Below are 22,733 nucleotides of genomic sequence, written 5' to 3'. Positions count from 1 at the left end.
CTTCAATTGTATGCCTTTCCAGACTTTTGTACCAAAACTGTGATGCAGACGTTGGTTGTACAGCGTTCCGGGTGGAGTAATGCACGCGTGGTCTCCAATTAATTCGATATAGAATTGGTATCAGATATTCGTAGAAAAGAACTTTAACGCGTGTACAAACAATACGCGTAAACAACGCACCCAGGACCAGCAATGGCTTCGCATTCCCACACGTAAGCAGTCGTGTGTGTGTGTGCCGAATTTTTTAGTTTTCCTAATAGGAGGAACTGACTGACTGTGCCGTATAGGGTGCGGCTGCACTTAGGCTTCGGAGTGTTGCGATTATGGAAGGACGAGTGAAATTTGGGACTAGCGTCGAAAGGAGTGCGTGACACTACTTCACTTCTAAGCGTATTAGAGGCACGAATTTTTAAGAAGCCGCTTAATCAACGGTCGTTTAAATTATCTGCCATCACAAAACACAGACGCAGCACAGACGCTTCATATTGCTTACTAGGGCATCTTTAACCGTTCTCGCAATGAACAGCGCCTGATAATTCTTGTCAGCCATATTTTCCCTCTTTTGTCGATAGAGGTTTTACGTGTGGCGAAAGAAAACCTTTTTTTTTCTGATTGCAGGAGTGGTGCGCTGCTTAGAATGTGGAACATAAAAATTATGAAAGAAGCACGTGAGATAAGGGCAGCGCCACAGTGAGGTAACTAGAAAGCTTAACTGAACCACAGTAAGTAATGAGTTAATAGAGTGTTCTTAGCCCACTCTTCATGTAAGCAGATGGGCAGAGTAAGGCTGCGAGTAGCATAATAGCGAATATGCTGCGAATAACATGCTAACATGCTAGCTGCTATTAACATGCGGAGGAAGGAAAAGCGAAGTGCGCTTTACGGACGCTGGTTAGGCGAACATGACAAAGCAGTTCCGTTCTTTTATCAAGAGCATGGAATAGAAGTAAAGCGTATAAGGCTGTGCGAGATCGCCATATCAAGAGCGTTAAAAAGCAAAGGTGCAAACGTCTCATATGTTCAGTACAAGCGGCAATACAGAAATAAATGTAACAAAAAACTTTTGCTAAACTGACAGCCAGTAAAGCCGCACTTGCCTGGCTCTTGAGGTCCGGTTCCGAGGGCTTAGTCGGTATGGCGAGCGACTCTTTCAGCAAGATCCTCATCTGCTTCGCTAACTCAGCCGTCTGTTTAGCGTCGAACGTCCCTTGCATGGGGCCACCGAGGTTTTCGAGCTCCTGGTTGATCGCCGTCTGGTCGAATCCTTCCCAGATGAAAGCAACCTCCTTCTCCAGGCCCAAGGCTTTGGAAACGTTGCGCACCAGCGTCTCTCCGGCCAAGTGGTACGCGCTTGTAGGCTCCGCGCCGCAGGCGCTGAAACGTGCGAGCGCCTCTCTCACATGTTCGGGGCTAACGGCTGACGCCAGGTTCTTCAACTGTTTTTGGGCGAAGCGCTGGTGCGCGATCAACAGGCCGAACCTGCAGGAGTTGCAAGGGTGAGGGAGAAGGGAAATCATTACGGGACGCAGAGCGCCACGGTGGAATGTTGAAATAAAACAAAAACAGTTTTGAGAGCCTAAAATATTAATCATTTTAGTCTCTTGACAGATATAAAACTGTCAACACAGTGATTTCCTGCCTTCACTTCAACGCACACCTGCTGAAGCCTCGCAAACACATTTTTTTCCTTGAAACTAGTGGCAAAAAATAACGGCTGTTTGGGCGAGTTTGTAGTTTTCTATAGTGATTTAAGAAACAACGCTAGCGAATACGGGGCAAACAAGAAAAGATACACACACACGCACCTCATTGCTATGCATCTCTTCCATGTCTTTCGATATAAAGAAGAGCTTTAACTGCGCGTCGTCTAATGTTGTCAAAATATTTCAATGGTTCCGTTGTCAGAAACAATATATGGGACAAACCGGGCAATCAATGAGCGACAGACAAAATAGTCATCGAGCTGACTCTGCAAGGGACCTACAGAAGGCAGTGCCACAAACTGCTGCCACGAACTGCTGGTCACAGCACTCGGAGCGTCGCCGTCCTCGGATGTCAGGGGCACATAAAGTTGGCAGACCATCAAGACAACGACTCCAGCGAAAATAAAGAAGTCTTCGGGGACCTCGAAACCCCACATCTCCCCCAAGATGTTCCAACAGGGGTTCCTTCAGTCCAGACCGGTCGACTACAGGAAGCTGGATCTGCTTGCCGAGTTCAGCGCGAGACGCTATCTTCTGAGTTGTCGACATCGCGCACTCGTGGGCAATAAAGATATATTTTCTGATGAGCAATGTGGATAGAATTACCGAACATCAAAAATAGGCCTTTCAGAGCTCGTTCAGTTGGCTGTCAGCATTTGTAATGCATTTAGTACAGACGCCATTTGCGTATCTGAGGATGTAGCAGAAGGTATTGTGATTTCGGTGTCGACATCACGCGCAGCGGTGCCATTTCCGCGCAAGTGCATTCCACGATTTGTTCACTCAGGAAACTTGGAGCTCAGGGTCATGAATGGATTCTGTACGTTGAAAAAAGCCTTTTTGTTGTTCGAGTCCCGAGGCGTTCCGCTCTCGCGGGTTGCAGACTCCGCTGTTATCCGAACTTGGTGACCTTGACACTTACGTGTACTTTTACGGAGCAAGCCGACACTGTTGCCAACAGCTTATTTTCTTCGTGGTGCAATTGCCTTTCCCATATTTCACTCACCCGAAAGAACAAAACGGCGCAACTAAAACGAATGAAGACGGAAAAGAAAGAAACATGCACAAGCATGCCTTCCTTCCCGTCGGCCTTCGTTTCAGTTGCGCCATTTCGTCTTTCAAGACGCAATACCAACTCGCCGACTGTGCTATGTTGCTGCAATTCACTCACTCGTCCGTTTGACAAAGGAGCGGTTCATGAATTCACGTTGAAGGAGACCATTACTGCATGTTTCATCTTTTAAATTCAACTCCCCCTATTCACGCTCCATTTCATCGCTGCGATGCCCCAGTGGTTGAGCTCTCGGCTACTAAGCTGAGTTCTCAGGTTCAAACGCGGGCACGGAGGCCACGTTTAAATGAAAGCGAAACGCTACAGGCACCCCTACGGACGGACGGACGGACGGACGGACGGACGGACGGACGGACGGACGGACGGACGGACGGACGGATGGATGGATGGATGGATAGGAGCGTCCCCTTTGAAACGGGGTGGTGACAATTGCCACCATGCTCAGCTTTTCTTGCTTTACTATTTTTTTGTTTACTGTGTTGGCAATTCTCATTAAGATTCGCATCCGTGCACGGTAAAGAGCCCCAGGTGGCCGCCATTATTCCGAAGCCCTCGACTACGGCCCCTATTTCGCGCTTTCTGCTTTCTACACCTGCATGGTCTGGATATCACCTAATGACAGCCACTCTAATCTTTCATCCAATAGAATTTTTACGCAGTCTCACGACGCGGTTGAGGTCTACACCGAGAACTGCGGGAGTCACTGCGTTTTTATTTCCTCAAAAGTAATTTTCATTTTCGCAGCGCAGTTTTCGCGCTTGCATCGTTTTGTTTGAGGGGGAGGGGGGATCTTCATTAAGTGCGCAATCAACACCAAACCTTATTGTTTTTGAAGAATCATTATGGAAAAAGAAAATCTGGAGGATCGCCCACCCGCTGCGGTGGCTCAGTGGTTAGAGCGATCGGCTACTGAGTCGGAGAACACGGGTTCGAACCCGACCACGGCGGCAACGTTTCGGTGGAGGCGAAACGCAAAAAGGTGCCCTTGTGGTGTTCTATGTTAATGCACGCTAAAGATTCCCAGGTGGTCCAAATTATTTCGGTGCCCTCCACTACAGGATCTCTTCCTTTCTTCTTTGACTACTTTCTTTGCCCCTTCCCTAAGGCACGGTGCGGGTGTAACCGAGGCACGTAAGATAGCTACTGCAGCATTTGCTTCCCTCAAAACCAATTTTCAATGTATGATCATCCGCTTGTCGTGGGACCAACCTCTTTGGCTTGGAAGCCACCAACCAAGGTGGCTTCGACGTGCCACCTTCATCGGCGTCGGCTTAGGGAGTCACCTGCTTCGTTGACACTTTTGTTTTTCTCTGATGTTCCCTCTCGAAGCAATAAGGTCTCTCGTGTGCGGGCCAAATCGCAGTGGTAGCGCGATGGATAGCTTCTGCGCCCGAAGGAATGTACGCTGCGTAGCTGTAGTGTATAGTTCACAGCAGAGCGCACGCTAAACTCCCGAAGCTACAGCACGGCAGCCGCAGCGGACGATATTACATAAGGTTTTCGCAAGTTTCACGCACCTGGTGCGTTTAGAAAACATGTGATCATCCGCCTCTAATGATGCACGTTCAGAGAGTGAGAAACGAATTTTAGTGAGAAGAAAAGGAAGAGAAATAGGCCTGTGGTAACATGGCCCTGGCCTGCTATTCCAGTGAGGAAAGATAAAGTGCGAATGAACATTGATGATGACTTAATACAATGAGTTTCATGGGTGATGTCCACACACACTGGCTGGCAATCTCATCGCGGTGAGTAGGCACACGCTGGTATCCTGAAGCATAACGGATATGGTAAACTCTTTCCCAGTGCGGCAGTTTTTTCAGAAGCAGAATGTGCGAGGTAGGAGCTTTACAGTGTTTTCTGCTGTGCCTCCACCAGACTTCGCACCCCTAGCCACAGCTTATCACACGTCAACACATGAATGAATGGACAAGTGGATTATATTCGCATCGCTTTTCAATCGGGATAGTGCATGGATCCACACACCACACGACGGCTCCCACGCGAATCTCTTGCTTATCATGCCCACCTACGTGAGATATCCACTGCAGGTAGAATGGCTTGCAGGGTTCGCTGTATAGGTGCCGCTGCCATGAGAAAGTCGGGGAGATTTTCTTGGTTTTGAGATTTCGTGCTGCCTGTATTCAATGTGTCGCAGAAAGAATTGCTGTCTGAAGCATATCCGGAGCACAGTTCACTTCTATCTTTCCCCAAAATTACTTATTACTCGTCGCTTGCTTTCTCTTAAACTATTTTTTATCGACAGTTTTTTTCCAGTGAAGCAAGAAAAAAGCTCTTCTATGCTCAATCTTGACACTTGGTTTTCATGAGGAAGAAAAATTTGCAGCTCATCATATACGACGTAAACGGCAAATATGTTGTATCGTAAGAAGAGTTATTAGAAATGAAGAAGCAGTACACGCAACATGCGGTCGAGCCGATCTGTATTCTCTCTACTTCCTCCTCTTCTCTCGTGCGCGCAAGTGCGCGCAAGTGCGTACAGCGCACCTGCCACACTTCGTCTTCATCACATTTCCGCCGCACTTAAAAATTCTGGTGAATGTCCTAATCAGTAGCCTAATATAGAACACAGTCTTTAAACCTTGAGGGCCGCTTCTTTTGGAGTGTACTTCTGCGAGGCGGCGCAGAAAGTGAAGCCGCAATTGCCGATGTTGATGTACACGAGGATTGAGGAGTGGCTACTGGGTCTGGAGCGGGCGAATCCAGGCGCGATGACGGGCCCGGGCTAACATCAGCGGCTGACATCAGCTGGGTTGAAGGCGCGCCCCAAGATGAACCCTAGACCATGGTTCCGCATTCTGGACTGGTCGGCAGCACTCTGGTGCAGTCGAGAGGCGGCGAAATGTCAGCGATAAGGGCCGCTGGAACTGGGGACGTCAGTTCCTGCTGAACCACTTCTGGTCGAACCGCAGAAAACTTGGACGAGTGTCAAACTCGCCCATCATCCAGCAGGTAAGATGCAGGTTCACGTTGCTCCACAACCTTCCGAGGCTCCGAAAACCGAGCTGACAGTTTGCCTGGTACAGTCCGCTTGCGAACGCGCACGCACTGCTCGATCTGGAAGTCACGACGCTTGGCGCCACTCTGCTGGTCCGCATAAAGCCTGTACTGCGCTTGCTTCTCCTCAAGCCGCTCCCGCAAAAGCTTAAGCGCTTTTATCGGATATCACTTGGAAGCACTGATCTGGCAGGCCTACGACGTTGAGTCTTGTGCGGGGCAACCGGCCATGAAGCATGACGGCTGGTGCAATTTTTGTCGCGGCATGTGGCGTACAGCGGTAGACACCGAGGTAGTCCGCAATAGCTGTGCGCAGGTGGCGCCGCTCGCACAGAGCCAGCTGAATATAGGACTTGAGCACTCGATTGAACCGTTGAACAAGTCTATTTGCTTGGGGTTGATATACCGCCGAGGAGCAATGGCGTATCCCCCGTTCGCGGAGGAAAATTTGCACGGCCATCGATGAGAATTGTGGTCGATGATCAGACACAATCTCTTGAGGGTTGTCCTCACGAGCAAAAAGGCCTAGCAGAAATTGTTGAACTGTTTTAGTTGTGATCATATCAGCAAAGAAAATTTCTAGCCACTTACTATAACAATCCTTGAGAGTTATCGCGAAGCGGCAGCCACTGGGAGCTTGGTCGAAAGGCCCCACGATATCAAAGCCAACCTCATCCCAAGGTTTCTCTGGGAAGGCGACAGGTTGCAGAGGAGTTGCTACCGGACGAGTCGACTTGTCACAGGACCGGCACACGACGCACGTTCGTACCAATTCTTCGCCGTGCTCGTCCATTCCTGGCCACCAGTAGAGCTCTCGCAGCCGATTCTTCGTGCGGCTGATTCCGACGTGTTACTCGTGCGCGATGTCCATGAGAAGTCGTCGCAAACTGTCGGGAACTACGAGTCGGTCACCTCGGTACAAGACGCCCTGCACGACAGGCAACTCCGAGCGGAGGAGTTATCATAGCCTTTGGTTCTCCGGGACGGATTTCTTGTCCGGCCATGTCGCAGATGTTAAGTGAATGGCTTGAGCAACTCCAGCGTCGCTGATGATTGCTTCTCGTAGCTCTTCGAAAGTCACAGCTGGGGATAGCAGGCAGACTAAATCGTCGTCACTTGCGTCGAATTCACTTGGCTCACTGCATGATGTGGTCGGTAAGGGAAGGCCAGAGAGAGCATCCGCAACAGAGTTGTCATTGCCTTTACGGTACTCTACAGTATAGTTGTAGCACAACAGGCGAACCGACCAACGTGAAATTCGCAACGGCCGATGTCCCGTTTCTTTAGTCGACAACAAAGTAACAAGTGCGATGTGGTCGGGGCGTAGAAGAAAAGGCCGGCTCCACGAGTACACGTGCCAGCATTCGCACGCCCAAACGGAAGCTAGGGCCTCACGTTCGCCAACAGAGAACTTTCTTTCTTGGGGTGTCAAGGTACGGGAGGCAAACGCAACAGTTTGCAGGGAATGGACGTTTTTTTGCTGAAGCACCACCCCAAGGCCATATCCGGAAGCGTCAGTCATTACCAACACGGTAAGGGCAGGGTAAAAAAAAGAAAACGTTGCATGACGTCAACATGGACTTCAGTAGTTTGAAGCTTGAATCCGCAGCAGCGGTCCAAGCGAAGGCTGAGTCACTTCCAAGAAATAAGGGGCGCATAGACTCGACGACGTAGGAGTAATGAGTCATAAACTTAGAGTAGCAACCCGTAAGTTTAAGGAGGGAGCGAAGCTCACCGATGTTAGATATGGAGCCGGAGCCTTCGTAATCCCTTCGATGGCAGCAGAACTTGCAAGCAGTCCTTCACCGCTGACAACGTGCCCCAAGAAAGTGAGCGTCGGAACATCGGAGACACATTTGTGGCTGAGCTTGAGTCCAGCTTGGGCAGGCGCTCGAGAACAGCACGCAGGTTGGTCAGGTGCTCCTGTCGGGTGGTGCCATAGACTATGATGTCGATGTAGAAGAGGACACCCTTGCACCCTTTTAGAATTAAATGCATCATGTTCTGAGAAGTCGAAGGCGCCGAAGCAAGGCCGAAACAAACTCGCTTGAAGCGGAAGAGGCCATCATAGGTAATGAATGTGGTCACTTCCTGACTGTCAGGGCTGAGCAGTACTTGATGGTAAGCCGAAGTGAGGTCAAACTTCGAAAAACGCTGTGACCCGGCCAAGCTATCTAGAAGTCCTTCCGTTTGAAACAAGGGAAAACTGTGAACCACAATAGCCTTGTTCGGCTCCGCCAGGATGGTCATCGCCTCATCAAATTCGTCAAGGCGGGACGCCTCGTCACCGAGTGCGACGCAGGAGCTGTAGGCGCTGGTGTGGAGGACGATGGCTCCAATGTATGATAGTCTCGCTTTTGTTCTATCATCCATTTCATTGTCTTCTGGAAGGCGCAGTGCAATTCGGAGCAAAGTATTTATGCAGAAAGCGTTGTGTATAATCCTCCTTGAAAAAGCCAGAGCTATTATTGCTTTTCTGTAAATTGCGGCAGCCCTTCGCAATGTTGAAGTTTTGAAACTTAAAACTTGAAAATCTGATTTTTGCTTGGAAGCATTTCTTCTTACATTTTCTCAGAGAAAAAGATAACGGTAGCTTAAAGAAACCGGTGTGGGGTCAGTTTCGCAGTGAATTATTATTTGAAAACCCGCCATCGATAATTAAAATTAATTTTGCTCAGTAAAACTGAAAATTATAGCCTATTTTAGGTGCGAAGTACATTACAATGAACGTACGTTATTGGCGCCTCATTCAGCCAGCTGTTGTCTGCACCCCCGCCCCCGTCCGTTTTGAAAAAAATTAGGCACTGGCTCAACTCTGGTTAAGCCTGGATATACATGAGAAAAGCTTCGGTTATGCTTGGTTTGACGGCCGTCCATGGACTGCCTGTACGGAGACGGAGGAGAAGACGGAAATCGGTGAGGTTAAAACTGCCCGCAGGAATGCGGAGAGGAGGGTTGCCGGCTGCGACGCGGGCAACAGGCGGCTGCACCGAATGGTCAAACTGTGGGTGAGGAGGCGAAGCGCGCAGTTGTAGCGACATGCGCAGTAGGGCGCGGCTGCTCCGAAAGGTCAGGCTATGGTGGCTAGAAGGGGCACCATAGGTCAGGCGACAGAGTCAGCGGCGGCGATGGCTGCTGTAGAAGCGAGGAGCGACCACCTGCGCGGCGCGTGACGTCACCCAGTTTAGCGCATGCGCATAACTCACCAGTTCCGCTGACGCGAATCTCGGCTCTGATCCGTGAGGTGAAGCTTTTCGCTCCAAAACATTTTCCTGTCCAGCGCACTGTAGCAGAAAGGAATGTCTGTCGCTCTGATCTCATGACTGCTAGCTGATCAGTTCACTGATGGGCCTTGCTTGTTCATCACAGATAAAAGTGCGTATCCTTCATAGAAGATAATAAAAACACACGACACCACATGAACGACTTAATAGTAACAAATACTGAAACAACCCCAACATGTGTGCTCAGGGACAGGTCTGTTGATGACCTAGGTGGTCGCCAGGTGTGTTAAGAACACGTTAAATTTAAGAGAGTAGGTTTCACTTTCCTGACTTGTCGGTTGGCGGCAGGACGAGATTCCGCAGCCGGGTGGCCGAGAAGATGCACTGCAGCGGCCTCTGCAACGCGTGCCTTGTTTTAAAGAATATCCGGGAAAACTCTTTCCTGGAGAGAACCGATGTCATGAAGGTGGCACAGAGAGTGAGGAAAATGGTTCTTTGAAGTATTCCTTGAAACTCTGAAGCACGCACGGCTCTCATAGCGGCGCCAGCCATTGTATTCACTCCTTAGCAGCTTGCTAGGCTTAGCATCGTAATCGGTTACAGCTATGGAAAGCTAGCGAAGCCAGGAGGCGGATGCGGCGCCGTCTTGTGTTGTGAGCCTGTGAGTCCATACTTGTGTAGGGTCGCTGTCTGTTCCGTCTATCGCAGCAGTACACGTCGTTCGCAAGGAAGTTCATATAGAAAAAGAATGACACATACGTTGCTCTATGTTAATACGCAAGAAGTCTTACTTTTGCTGCATTCCATCTGCTATGCATTCAATACTTTGTTCTTTTCTTCGTTTTACATGTTTTGCAATGTAGAATTCTGTTTATGCCTCTTTGCTCATGTTTTTGTTTACTTTGGAACACCTAATCGAAAGCCCCATTAGAGTCTGCGATTCTGGACCCCACGTCTGTACTGCGATTGTTGATTGTATTATGTATAGAAAGTCAGATAAATAAAGAAAACGTGAAAGAACATTTCCCTTCATTGACTGGGTCTTGACTGGGTCAACTAAGACTCGAATAAAGACGGGATAGAGGTTGTGACGCATTATTGTGCCAGGCTTCTTTCATTATTGTGGCATCTTTAAGAAGCGTATGGCATTCGGGTGGAAACTCAAGTAGTATAAAAGGATGTCAGAGCTAGAACGAGAACGAAGTAACCCCGAACGCTGTGGAATAGTATGGTCGGAGAACGTGATATATGTCCTCGAATTCAAAGGAATTCAGTGTTCAAGTGTTCAGTCTCATTGACATCCATGGTGACCTAGCTTATAGTTTGATGCTTCTCATGAAATTTAAGACAACACATCACTCCCACTTCTTGTTTTGTGGTTCTCAAATAAGGCCGTTCGAATGCCTTGCTGGATTAGTCTTGCCAATCCCTTGCCGAACCTGATAACATCTACGGTATCCCAGAAATGTACAACGATGCGAGAAGCGCAAGAATGACGTCATATCAAGGCAAGTTTACCAAGCCCATTTCGCTTATCGCGACACTACTTCTACAACTACAACTACAGCCCGGAAGACAGCTGATGCAATAAACCTTTCTAACCCTTGCAAGAAGCACATCATTTTTATTCATGAAATAAAGCGTGCCCTTGTTTTTTTTTGGTTTGGTTTGGTTTATGGGGTTTAACGTCCCAAAGCGACTAAGGCTATGAGAGACGCCGTAGTGAAGGGCTCCGGAAATTTCGACCACCTGGGGTTCTTTAACGTGCACTGACATCGCACAGCACACGGGACTCTAGAATTTCTCCTCCAAAGAAATTCTAGCCGCCGCGGCCGGGATCGAACCCGCGTCTTTTGGGTCAGCAGCCGAGCACCATAGCCACTGAGCCACCGCGGCGGCTGTTTTTTTTTTTTTATTTCATATATTTCTTTAATTTAAGCTACTAATGCCCGAATGTCCACATTGTGGTGTCTAGCGCGCAGCTTAACACAGAGTCGAAAATTAAATTGCCTGTTTTTCGTCTCCGGTTCATACCTAGGCGAAAAATACGGCACAGTCGGTCCCAAAATACGACAAAATATTTTTCGTCCTGTCTTTACGACAGATTTTCTGTAGTAATCCGAAGTTGTCTTTTCTGGGGACGAAGCTGGCTCTCTCGTTCGATACGGGACTGCATAATATTAGAGAATCCCTGTTGTCTCGATACGAATTTCTGTCATCAGGTCCCTGAAGACTACAAAAATCAGTTGCAGCAGCAAAAAGTGCACCAAAAAGTGGTAAAGCGTATTGCGGATGTGTACTGGTGTTAGAAACAATGACTTGCAAAAAAAAGTTGTTGAAGTCGTTCAATACTGACGTCATAAGTGTCACGTCAGTATTGCAAAAATCCCCACTTTGCCGTTAGGCCTTCCTATGCTCTCACCACGTCCTCCTCCTTCTACGGTAACCATCCTGCGTTTGGGAGTTCGTCCGCTTTTACGATACCTCCAACCATCCTCGGATGGTTCTGGGGGTAACCACCCATCGGTTACGAATTCCTCCTCTCACGTCATACCCCCTCCTCCCTTGGTGACCAAACTCTCAGTGGCTCCCATGGAAACTCTCCCGCCGGCTACGCCGACAACTGCGACATATTACTACTGCTACGACGACAACAACGACGACGCAATACACAGTAACTGGCACTTAACAGCTATATCAGTAAAAATAGTTGAACGTATGGTAACGTCGTAGACACGCCGAAAAATATATTTTAAATGGATTTTGTAATCACGCTTTTGCAATCTTTTCTCTCCCTTTGAATGCGCGGCTACTAGGTATGAGTGTATGATGGTTGGGTTTCGACTGTGGATGACTTGCAACGAGCGTTTATAGGTGAGAAGGTAGTACCGCGAACTTCAACTTCTTGTCATGGAACGCGGTTGCGGGCATCGTCATGAGTGGGAAATAACGGTTAGATTTCGGTTTCAAGTACAATTCTGGCTCTTGCCTCCCGCAAACGGGCCGCGTTCAGAGCACGACGCTCTACCTCAGCTGCATCCACGCCCTCCCGCAACGCGACTCATGTGCCTCGTCGCGGCTGGCGGCTTTCTCTTAACTGCTGCCGCTTCTACTACACTGGACTGAGTATGACGCGCCATGCAGCGGCCACCGTCCCGTCCCAACGTTGTCGACATCATATAAGACAACGAATATAGCGCAACATCTGAAGGATGAGCTATACACATGCGCTGATCACACGAGATCAGAAGGGTATATGCTTAGGCTTGTTGGTTGGCATTCTTCGTCAATTCAAAACGTTCCGCAATAAGTTAGGCGCTGACATTAAAAAAGCAAGAAGTGATTATTCCGTGAGAAAGTCCTCCATGTCTGATGGCTCGAAGGGAACATGGAATACACTTAACGATCTTCTAGGTAAAAACAGAACCAACACATCCGTCTCACTCCACATTCATGGTGAGAACTATGATGGCGCTGACCTATCGAATGAATTTAATGGGCATTTCTTATTTGTTTTTCCGCCAAAATCAACTGATGGTCCACATCAAGATGCCTCAGTCTATATAACCAGTAAACAAAGTAATTACATGTTTTTGTTACCATGCACTGACTCAGACATAATTACCATTATTCACTCCTTACGCAGTAATAGTGCTCCAGTCGTCGATGGCATAGCTCCAGTCCCGATCAAGAAAGTAGCAGATGTCATTGCGATACCATTAGCACATATAGTCAACCTAATGTTCACGACAGGCACACTGCCACATCAGTTTAAACTAGCTCGTGTCACTGCCATTCATAAAGGGGGTGAAATTAATGATTTAAATAATTATCGGGCGATCTCCATTCTTTCAGTTTTCTCTAAGATTGCGGAACTTGCAATCAACACACGTCTTTCTCAATATCTCGACAAAAACCATGTCATCTCCATGCAGCAGTACGGATTTCAAAAAAGGAAAACATAGAAAATAAACTGCTAACAGTTGGCATATTCTTTGATATGAGGAAAGCGTTTGACTCGGTTAACCATAAAATATTGCTCGAAAAATGCAGTTTTATGGAATACACGGCGTTCCTTTAACCTTATTTGCTAGCTACCTTGACAACCGATCTCAAACAACTATCATTGACGGTATTTCATCTGGGATCGGTCAGATTGTGTCTGGTGTGCCACAGGGCTCCGTTCTAGGACCAACGTTGTTCCTATTATTTATTTATTTATTTATTTAACAATACTGTCAACCCTCGTGTGAGGGTCCTTACAGATAGGGTAAAAAAATTTCATAGAAAAACAGCACTATTCACAAGCATTGAATACATCAGCATGACACGGTACATCATTCAGTCAAGCATCAAATGGCACTTTCAAGCAGGTGGTTATCCAGAGATCGTTCGAATGCATGCACATCACTCTGTTCCACAACACTCATTGGCAAATCATTCCACATTTCAACTGCATGAGGGAAGAAGGAATGTTTGAAAGTTTCACTACGGGCGTTGTAAGGCTGAATTATCCGACCATGATTTGTTCTAGAACATATTAATGATATCGTCAACCTTCGTCCAGCAGACAACATAATCTATGCAGACGATACTAACGTATTTTTTTCAGGGCAAGATAGTAATATTTTGCAAGCAGCCTCCAATAGTTGGTTATCCCAATTGTCTGTTTGGTTCAAATCAAATAGGTTAGAACTTAATGTCAGGAAAACAAAGTACATACTGTTTAGAGCCGAAAATAAGGAAGTTCCGAACAACTTCCAAATTCTCTTCGAAAAAGCTCCTATAACTCGTGTCAGCTCTACAATGTTCCTTGCATTCATTTTTCAAGAACATTTACTCTGGACAGATCATGTAAACTACGTTTGCACTAAAATGGCTTGCTCTGTTGGTATCCTAAATAAATTTCGCACAATACTGCCTCGAAAATTCAAACTACAAATTTATTTCTCTCTAGTCTTTTCGCATGTACAATATTGTTTGTTGATATGGGGAACGACTACTTCAACCAATCCTGTGAAAGTACTGACTTTACAAAAAAGAGCTGTACGAGCGATTGATAATTTACATTACAGTGAGAGCACGGGTCCTTTCTTCCTCAACCATAGACTGCTAACCATCACGGCCGCTTACCACAAGAAGCTTGCTGTTTATGTCATAAACCTTATGAAAGGGAACTGGCAGACTTTTGAGAGCACCAATTTAATTGCCCAAACAGCATACAGTCTTAGGCACCCTCAATACCATGCATCAAAATCCCGTACAAACTATGGGTTCCAAAAACTAACTCACATAATTCCTCATACATTAAACACCTATCCATACTTAACAGAATTGTCACTACAAATTATGTCCGAGGTCAGATTCAAGAAAACTGTTCATGAATATTTTTGTTATAGCTAGTTGTGTGTTTTTACCTAATCAGTTTTTGTCTTTGTTATGTTTTGCTCTCAGTTTTGTTGCGCTTAGCTCTATGCATGACTGATCTCTGTTTCGTTGTCAATATATCCGCTGCTTTTCTAGTTTCTGTTACTTATGGAAATTTTGTACCATTGCCAAGTGCCACTTTGTTTTTTGTTTTTTTACATGGGGAGGGCAGGCCTCTGTAAGGCGCTACTAGGCGCCTTTAGCTTGCTCTCCCTTGTTTGCAGTCTCTGTACTGGCCAAACAAAACCAATAAATGAAATGAAATGAAATATTTGAAAGGTAAAAAAAGTAGCGGAAAGAGACGAGGACACAGAAATACAGACAACACACGGCGCGGTAGTGTTGTCTGTCTCTCTGTGTCCTCGCCTCTTTGCGCTACGTTTTTTGCCTTTCAAACACGAGATCACATAACCTAGTAGCAGTAGTATATCACATGATCACGAAGTAGTAGGCGCCCGCCGCATGGTCACGTCAACGCTTTTTACTACGCGGAGACCGAGAAACTTGTCTATGAGCGCAAGTGCTATAAGCAAAATGTTTATAGTAGCCAAAAGTGAATGCAGTGCATTCGTGCTCCGTAATATTCAATGTTTAAAGAAATCATTCAGTAAAGCTCTATATTCAGTAAGGCCAGAAACAGTCTTTAGGAATGTTGTTTGTCCCAAACAGTAGGCGACAGAATGACTCTTTGAAAAAGTTTGTCCTGGCAAAGTTTGGTGTTGATGAGATAGGATGACAGGAATGACGACTACGTTGAGTTCACCTCTACCATGTTCGGCCAGAACGCAAAGAAACATGTAGACACAAACAGACTTATTATAGACTGGCGGACCAACAGGCAGGTGTATACACAGAGTCGTTATGCTGAGGCTGACAAAATGATTGTAAATTTTCACTGCCTCTGACTTCAGACACACCTGATCGGTTCAGTCAGCGCTGGAGAGCCGAGGTTGTTGGCCAGGCCGCAGGCACACCTAGTAGCCAGGAAGGCGGCCGCCATGCCTGCAGTGGTGGCCACAGCCACCACACCGAAAACGAGCACGAAGACGCAGGCGCCCAGGGAGAAGCACCATCGACCCGACCGGAAGCTGCAGCAGCCTTCCTCGCCGCCCCATGCCGTGATGAGGAGGCCGCAAACGTAGAGGATCACGACGACCAACAGCACGCCCACTAGCGCCAGGTTGCCGCCGACGAAAGCCAATATGAAAATCTCTGCCTTCCTGCGCGCCCAGCCCGAATAAGGTTGACGCTGCTTGTTGCGCTTGAGACGCGCTGCATCCTCCAGGCAAGAGGAGGCATAGCAACATCTTTAACTGATTCATTGCGTTTTATGTCATCAAGGTCTTCTGCTGCTCTTATGTCCTGTGGTCACCAGTATTTCGGCATGACGCGATCGCCTTTCTGCCGCGAGAATCTAATCTATAATTGCGGTGTGAACATAACTTAGGAGGGTAGATGTGTAGGCCAGTTGGTGAGACATGAAGGAGCTAGACACCGCAGCGGACACGGGACAGAGAAAGAAGACGACACAGGGCGGTACTTGCAACTAAAATTTTATTTGAAACTTCATGGCTTTATAAAGACCGAGGCACGTGTGATCTTACAATCGGGTAAAAAAGGATGAATGAAAAGCAACAGATAACAACACCTAACTGACAACAATGCACAGGAAAGATATGCGAGTCACAATGTACAGAAATCAGATTTTAAACCTTATGCAATGCTCATCATGCGAGTCACAATCTACATATACCAGAAGTGTTAAAAACCGTCGAACGCATGTGGAAGCATGAAAACCACAAGACAAAGGAAGAAAAAGAACGTCAAAAGGAAGCCACCCAACCTGTTACCTGTCAAGGAAACCCAGTTCTTTTTGGAGGATGGAAACCGAAGGCGAACTAACGCATTCATCCGGTTCATTCATGTAGATTGTGACTCGCATGATGAGTTGACAGGCACTTACAATAGTTTGCATGGGCCGTTTCATCTTTAGAATAGTTATCCGAGTGAAGCTGAGGAAAGCAGCAGTATCAAGCAAGTCGACAGCGCAAAATCAGCATCAAATGAAACGCCAAGAAGGAAAATGAAACGCGAAGTGCAAAATGATACCATGTTAAGCACAGAAAGATCAGGACTAGAACAAAGTTATCTAACATCGAAGACACGAACACTGTGCTTTAGAAGTGCTTATCAACGTCGTCTGTATTCTCCCTAGAGGATTTCATACACTGGGGTGTGCGTGTGCGTGCATGTGTGTGTGCGTGCGTGTGCGTGTTTTCTTGTTCAAGTTCCATTTGACGCTCATGCTTCGCTGTGTTTTGTGGAATTTGTATCAGAATTCATTCCATATCCCTTCTGCTTCTATTATTCGCCCTAGCGCCGCATTACATAATTAGTTTATGTTCAACACTCGCTAGATTTACGATTTACTTATGGCATGATTCCTTGTTGCCAATCTATCAAGCTGACAAATAGGAGGTGTCAACAGCACATTCTTCGCTCTCTCGGCTTGTGGACTCCCGTAAGTCATGTCCTAGCTTACTTCTAAGTAAAATTCTCTCATGAGGGTTGTGTTAATCATTCTGCTAATTGTGTTAATCATTCTGAGGAAAATGAAAGACATTTCCTAGTGGTTTCAGAAAGCCCGCACCACGAACACCCCTCCTTTGACTGACCTCTTTTGATCCCTGCAATGTCAAGTTTCTGAAACAATTTTCGTAAAATAACATTATTTTAATGTCATTATTACGGGCACCTCCTCAGCCTTGAAAAACGCGTAACTTCGTCTACCAGTTATTTCAAGGTTTTGGAGGGTTTGTTTGCGGAAATGCTTAGGATTATTTGTACAGCCACTAAAACCTATAGTGGCCGCTGTAACCACAGGAAACAAGTGTTGCTCTCGTTCGCAGACGCTGTTTCTTGAGGATGCACGGAGCTTCATTTCTTCGTATACTATTTCGCCCGCCATTATTAACTTTTCTCTTTACATCTGTGCCCGTGCGGACGTAAATGGGCAATCGTACGGGAAGCTACAGTGATGGAAGGGGCAAAACGACCAGGCAGTCATTATTGCCAAAGTCAGCCATACATGGCTACTTTGAACTGAGAACAATGGGATTTTCACTGCATTTCTACTAGCCCTTGCCTGGGAAACCGTGGCCAAGTCGTCGTTTTCTTATTCTGCCTGCACTCATAAGCCTGTCCCGCCCCCGAATAGCGTTTCCTTCCCTTAAGTTCACGGTGTTAGTTTCTTGATGTTGACTCCATTAAATCACTTTCGCTACCACGTAATGCTGTCCAGCGTCTTAATTTAGATTCTTTAAACGAGCTTTTATGTTTCAGCCCCTTGAGTAAGCACTGGTAAAGTAGAACTTTTATACGCCTTGCTCCTGAGGGCTATCACAGAATTGTTTGTCGCATCAAGAGGGCACCTCACAGGTTCACTCCAACATAACTATCTTCTCGCAATTTTCGTTCACATGGTTACGATATGCCGCTATTACTTGGCATAGATAGACGTATTCACTCGCAAGTTCAATTAACTTGTGATCTATCATTAACTGCTCTTCTATTCCCTTAGTGCCGAGCAATTCCTTTGTTTTTTTTATAACAACTAATTGTTATAAAGAAGTAGATTAGCGCGATACTCGCATACGCGGCGAAAAAAAAAAGCAAAACACCTTGTTTGACGGCCTCTATGGGATGTGTGTCCTGTGTTCTGCGTTCCTAGAATGATACAACACTAAAATGGCTACCGTTCTACTCTGAATGTTTAGGCCCCGAATCATACACCGCAGTTAAATGCCTTATTACTTAGCAGTGCGCTGAGATAAGCAAACGGAAGGTTACTGAGGTGTTCTCAACTGAATCTTACGCCTAGGATTTGCGAAATGATTTTAAGGTTGTGAATGCCTCTTGTGACCATGGGGTAATAAGCGCCCAGAGATTTCCCCTTGCACTATTCTATTCCTATTTCTGTGCGGTACTCTGGTGGCTGCGCAATCCCAGTATATATTCTCTAGTGTGTTAAAGTAGTGCTCAATTCTCGACTTTGGAGGAGAAATTCGAGGCCCGTGTACTGTGCGATGTCAGTGCTCGTTAAAGAACCCCAGGTGGTCGAAATTTCCGGAGCCCTCCACTACGGCGTCTCTCATAGCCTTAGTCGCTTTGGGACGTTAAACCCCATTAACCAAACCAAACCAAACCAATTCTCGACTGAATGAATGCTTTCTTGAAATCTATGGAGGCTCTATGTATGCTTGAATGGGCACTATAGCGCGTAAACAACGGACAACAAAGTGGGAGGTCCAAAATTTTTTCCTTTTTGGACATCACGAATCTTGTCCAGGAATATTAGCGCTCTTCAACCCTTTTCGTACATTTGCGATCATTGCGCACAGCGTACAAACGGCCAGAGAATTTCCTAAAACAAATCTGCACCGTCCTTGCGCTGCTTGGTAGTTAATGACGTGCAGACACTGTCGTTTTTATACTGCTTGCAAAGAATCCAAAGAGAAAGAAAAGAAGCACTTTCCTATCGGTGTTGGTGAAAAATGCATTTTCTATGCATTAAATCTCTCTTAGTGTGCATAGGAATATGTAATGCGAGCAGTTCACAAATATTTCTTAGACAAACGCAGTAGGTTTGAAGTCAAGACGGCGTTCATAAATTTGTCGCTTGAATTGATAATATAGCCACAGCCGGCGCAGAACAGCATTAACTCGAGGCGTGTGGAAGCCATCATAGTCCTGCAGGGGGCGTAGTTGGGCTGCTCATGGTGTAGAATGATGATACTCGTCATTTAAAGCTCAGGACCATCGAACACCCCCCCCCCCCCTCTTAATGGACGTTGAGTTGGCAGTTGAGGGCGGAAAATGTGCGCGCTCACCTGTAGCGACGTCCTACATGCCTGTCGAGGGCTTTCAACGTGTCCTGTGGGTACTCGAGTGAATCGATGTAGACGAGATTGGCCTTACTGGCGAGGTCGTCTCCCAGAGCCTGTAGCTGAGCTTTGGCAGCTGCGTGTTGATTAAATTAAAAACGCCTTAGTGCTATGAGCACTCAACAATGAGCGGCCTCCACTCATCCAAAACGGCACACATCGCCAAAGGCAAAACTTTCTTGGCTGAGCTTTTTCGTCTTAACGCTTCCAATATGTGCCATGTTTCATTTGTTTTTTATTGCGCACTTGGTTGCATGAGCTAAGCACGATAATAGCGGCTAGGCGCTATTTACGCACAACGCATTGCGTGCCATGCGGCGTTGTCCATGCACCACTGTCTATACCCTCAGTAGTTTGTGTACAGCAAAGGAACAGGTTGGATGTGAATGACACTCGACGCTCATAGCCAGCGCAGACCGACACAGGACAACGCATTGACGCTGCGTTCCTTGAAACCGCTACGTTGGAAACGTTTAACCCTTTCAATGACGATTATGGTCCTCTCGGATGAAAACGTTGAAAACATCAGATGTTTGTAAAGGCCGATCCACACAACGGATGAAATCACCGGTTCCGACCACGGACAGAGCTCTATGTCCCCCGACGTCACTGGCTCCGCCTCCATCTCGGGCGGCAGCGGCTCGCATGCTAATGGCGGATGGAGAGAGTAGACGACGGCGCGGGCGGGCGGGCAGGAAAGCCAGTTGTGGTAAACTTCTCCCTTCCGCGACGTCGCCCTTTCATTGCTTCTCACTGCCCTCCTTGCACTTTACTCCCAATAGCGTGGCAAGTGCCGGACCCCACAGCTCCACCAACACTAAGTAAATGGACAGGCGGTGGAACCGCGCCAACCACACCGATTTAAACGCACAAAAGCGCTGCTGTTCTAGCAAAAGAGAAGCGAAAATTCGATTAACTGAGGTTATTCGGTGAGCTCGCTCTGAGATGAGGTTACAGTCTTAAGAGTTGTACTTCTTAAAACCCAGCAGAGTGCAGCTCAGGCGGCTGTGTGCAACCCGCGCCCCCGTGCGGCCGTTTCTGGCTTGCGAAGCCTGCGCTAACTACGGACGAGGCGGAGCCAGTAACGTCAGGTCACGTGGTGCTGCGTCCGCACTCGGACGAAACCGATTTCGTCCGTCGTGTGAATGGGACTTTGCGAACATGCCCAGATAGCAAAGAGGGTCACTCGGCCCTACTTTATATGTGTATTTTGCAGTTACCTCAAAAATCACAACTCTACAATGTTTCCAGCAAGAAATCCACGAAAAATGTCCAAAGGAGCAACCTAGGTGGCAGGTGGGCTACCTTGTGACGTGCCACATCAAGTTCTCCAGATTGGGAGCAAAGTGCACAACGTGGCGGGGGGCAGTTAAATTAATGATTCATCGCGAGAGGTTTATCGGGAAGAGCAGCCTCGATCAGGTTGCTCTTCCCGAGCTCTGCCAGGAACTGCGCTCACAAGCTTCACTTTTATACAGATAGCCAATCGGGAGGCTCGACGGCTTGCACTCAGCGCGGCTGTTGTCATTTTCTTCTTGGTCATTTTCTATTTTTCTGAGTCATTCTTAGTTGGAGTCTCTCTTCTCTCCCCTAAATGTGGACAGGGGGAAATGGGCACGAGGATAGGGGACGGTTAACAGGTGAAAGATAGAAAGAGGCAAATCCCTCTAAACACCACTTAGATGGTAGACACACCAGACGGACGCCGACGTCGCCGAAACCGTCGTACCGTTTTCGCCTTCATGGCCATCCGTATGACATCCCATAAAAAAAAAAAACCGATATCCTTCGGCCGTGCCGCTCTGAGGAGATTTAGGAACTTGCCAACTTTCACTCGTCTTGATGCGTCGCTACCAGAGGGACCCTTCAATGCACCTCCGAATTTGGAATCCATTAGCATTTATGTCCTTTTCGAAAGCTTTCGACATGCCTTAGACAGGCCCGATACGAGCGTCATCCTCTTGAGGTCTGTTGCTTCCTGAAAACACTACGCAGATCTGTAGATTGAAATCTTCGATTAGGCGCGGTCCTATAATTCAGCTTGCGAATGGCAAGTTGAGAAAAACTGCACTCCGATCGTACAGCTAGCCCTCTCGCTAGCTTCTAAACCCCACCACTTTACACTGCGTGGCTGCGCTCCAATAGAACATCCACCGATGTGGAGGTGCACGTTACACTACCTTCCAGAGTGCACTTGGAAGCGATGGCCTCTTCTGACGAATGAACCTGTGTACCAGCTTCCGTTTTGTTCAAGAAGAAAAAACTATATTTCGAAAAGACCAATTTATTACAGCTCAACTGCATTCTTATTCGTTTCTTCTTTCGTCATAATCTCAGCCATCGCTCCTGCCTCGTGTTCGTTGGGACCTGAGAATAACACTGCTGTGCGGTGGCAACCAAACAGAAAGAAAAAAACACAGGCTATATCAACCCGGCCCAGAGTCTACACTGAGGTCAGTGCAACTATCCGTGTTTGAAGAGAGTCCTTGTTCGCCTGCTCTCTATGGATCTCAAATACCTCCCTTTAAGAGGAAGTGTCGCACGAAGAAAATGGCGGTGTGAGGGGGGCGGTTGACTTTAGTGATCTTCGAGTGAGATGGCTCGCATTAAATGACGATCTCGAAGCACGCCTGTTTGACGCAAGCGTAATTTTGCTCCTTTCGAGAAAATTCAATATGGCCAGGAATCTGCCTGGCGTATTTTAGAAGATGAGTTCAAACTTATAGTTAAAAGCCGCGATTAGAGAAGTTTAGGATAGCATTATTGTACACCTCTGCAATGAGACGGAAAAAGTGGATGTGCAGATGATCCCAAAGGCAAAGGCGTGGGCGTACCGGACTCTTTAGAGACATGTACGCATACGCTATTTGTGGTTGGTAGCAGAGGTACGCAGTCTGCCAAATCTTTATAGCTTTCTGCAGCGTCGAAAAGGGGCGATTATCATTCGCTGCTGGAAAAAAGGAAGGAATCAGGAAAACATGGGTTGTCATTTTGCTGTACTTAAGCTTCATAGCCTTCGTTTCTTCTGCTTGCCTAGCAAACAGTTGCCATTTTCAAGCTGTTCACCGACGCCCAACGTTTTTGAAAGATATGGCGATATCTGTTCTCCGAAATTATCTTTCTCTCTGGAAGAATATAGTTTTCCAAGCGTATTTATCACGATGACAGCGCGAGTGACAAGTCTTCACACAATCGGCCACTAAAAACAAGGGTCCATCGCAGGCTAGTTGAGCGAGTGCGGTAGGCTGCACAAAGAACCAGCTTGGAAGAGATAGTAACTCAGGCGTGCCGTGAACAAACTGAGAAAGGCAACAAATGGGAATACTGGCTCGATGCTTTTTTTAATGAG

At 47.1% G+C, this 22,733-nt stretch overlaps 1 protein-coding gene across 1 annotated transcript in view; it reads right to left on the bottom strand.

The window, feature by feature from the left end:
* Window positions 1–22,733, bottom strand: part of LOC149361708 (uncharacterized) — a 173,264-nt gene that overhangs the window by 76,833 nt on the left and 73,698 nt on the right. Inside the window, exons 12-14 of the mRNA XM_089567465.1 lie at window positions 19,331–19,460; window positions 15,359–15,661; window positions 1,098–1,479 (exon numbers count right to left, since the gene is read on the bottom strand). Coding sequence (XP_089423591.1) covers window positions 1,098–1,479; window positions 15,359–15,661; window positions 19,331–19,460 — 815 coding nt within the window. The remainder of the gene's footprint in view (window positions 1–1,097; window positions 1,480–15,358; window positions 15,662–19,330; window positions 19,461–22,733) is intronic.

The sequence above is a fragment of the Amblyomma mixtum genome, chromosome 2, assembly GCF_055824585.1.
Source record: "Amblyomma mixtum isolate Tamu chromosome 2, ASM5582458v1, whole genome shotgun sequence".
NCBI lineage: Eukaryota > Metazoa > Arthropoda > Arachnida > Ixodida > Ixodidae > Amblyomma > Amblyomma mixtum.
Note: the sequence above shows the minus strand (reverse complement) of the source record. Positions and strands in the feature narration are given on the sequence as shown.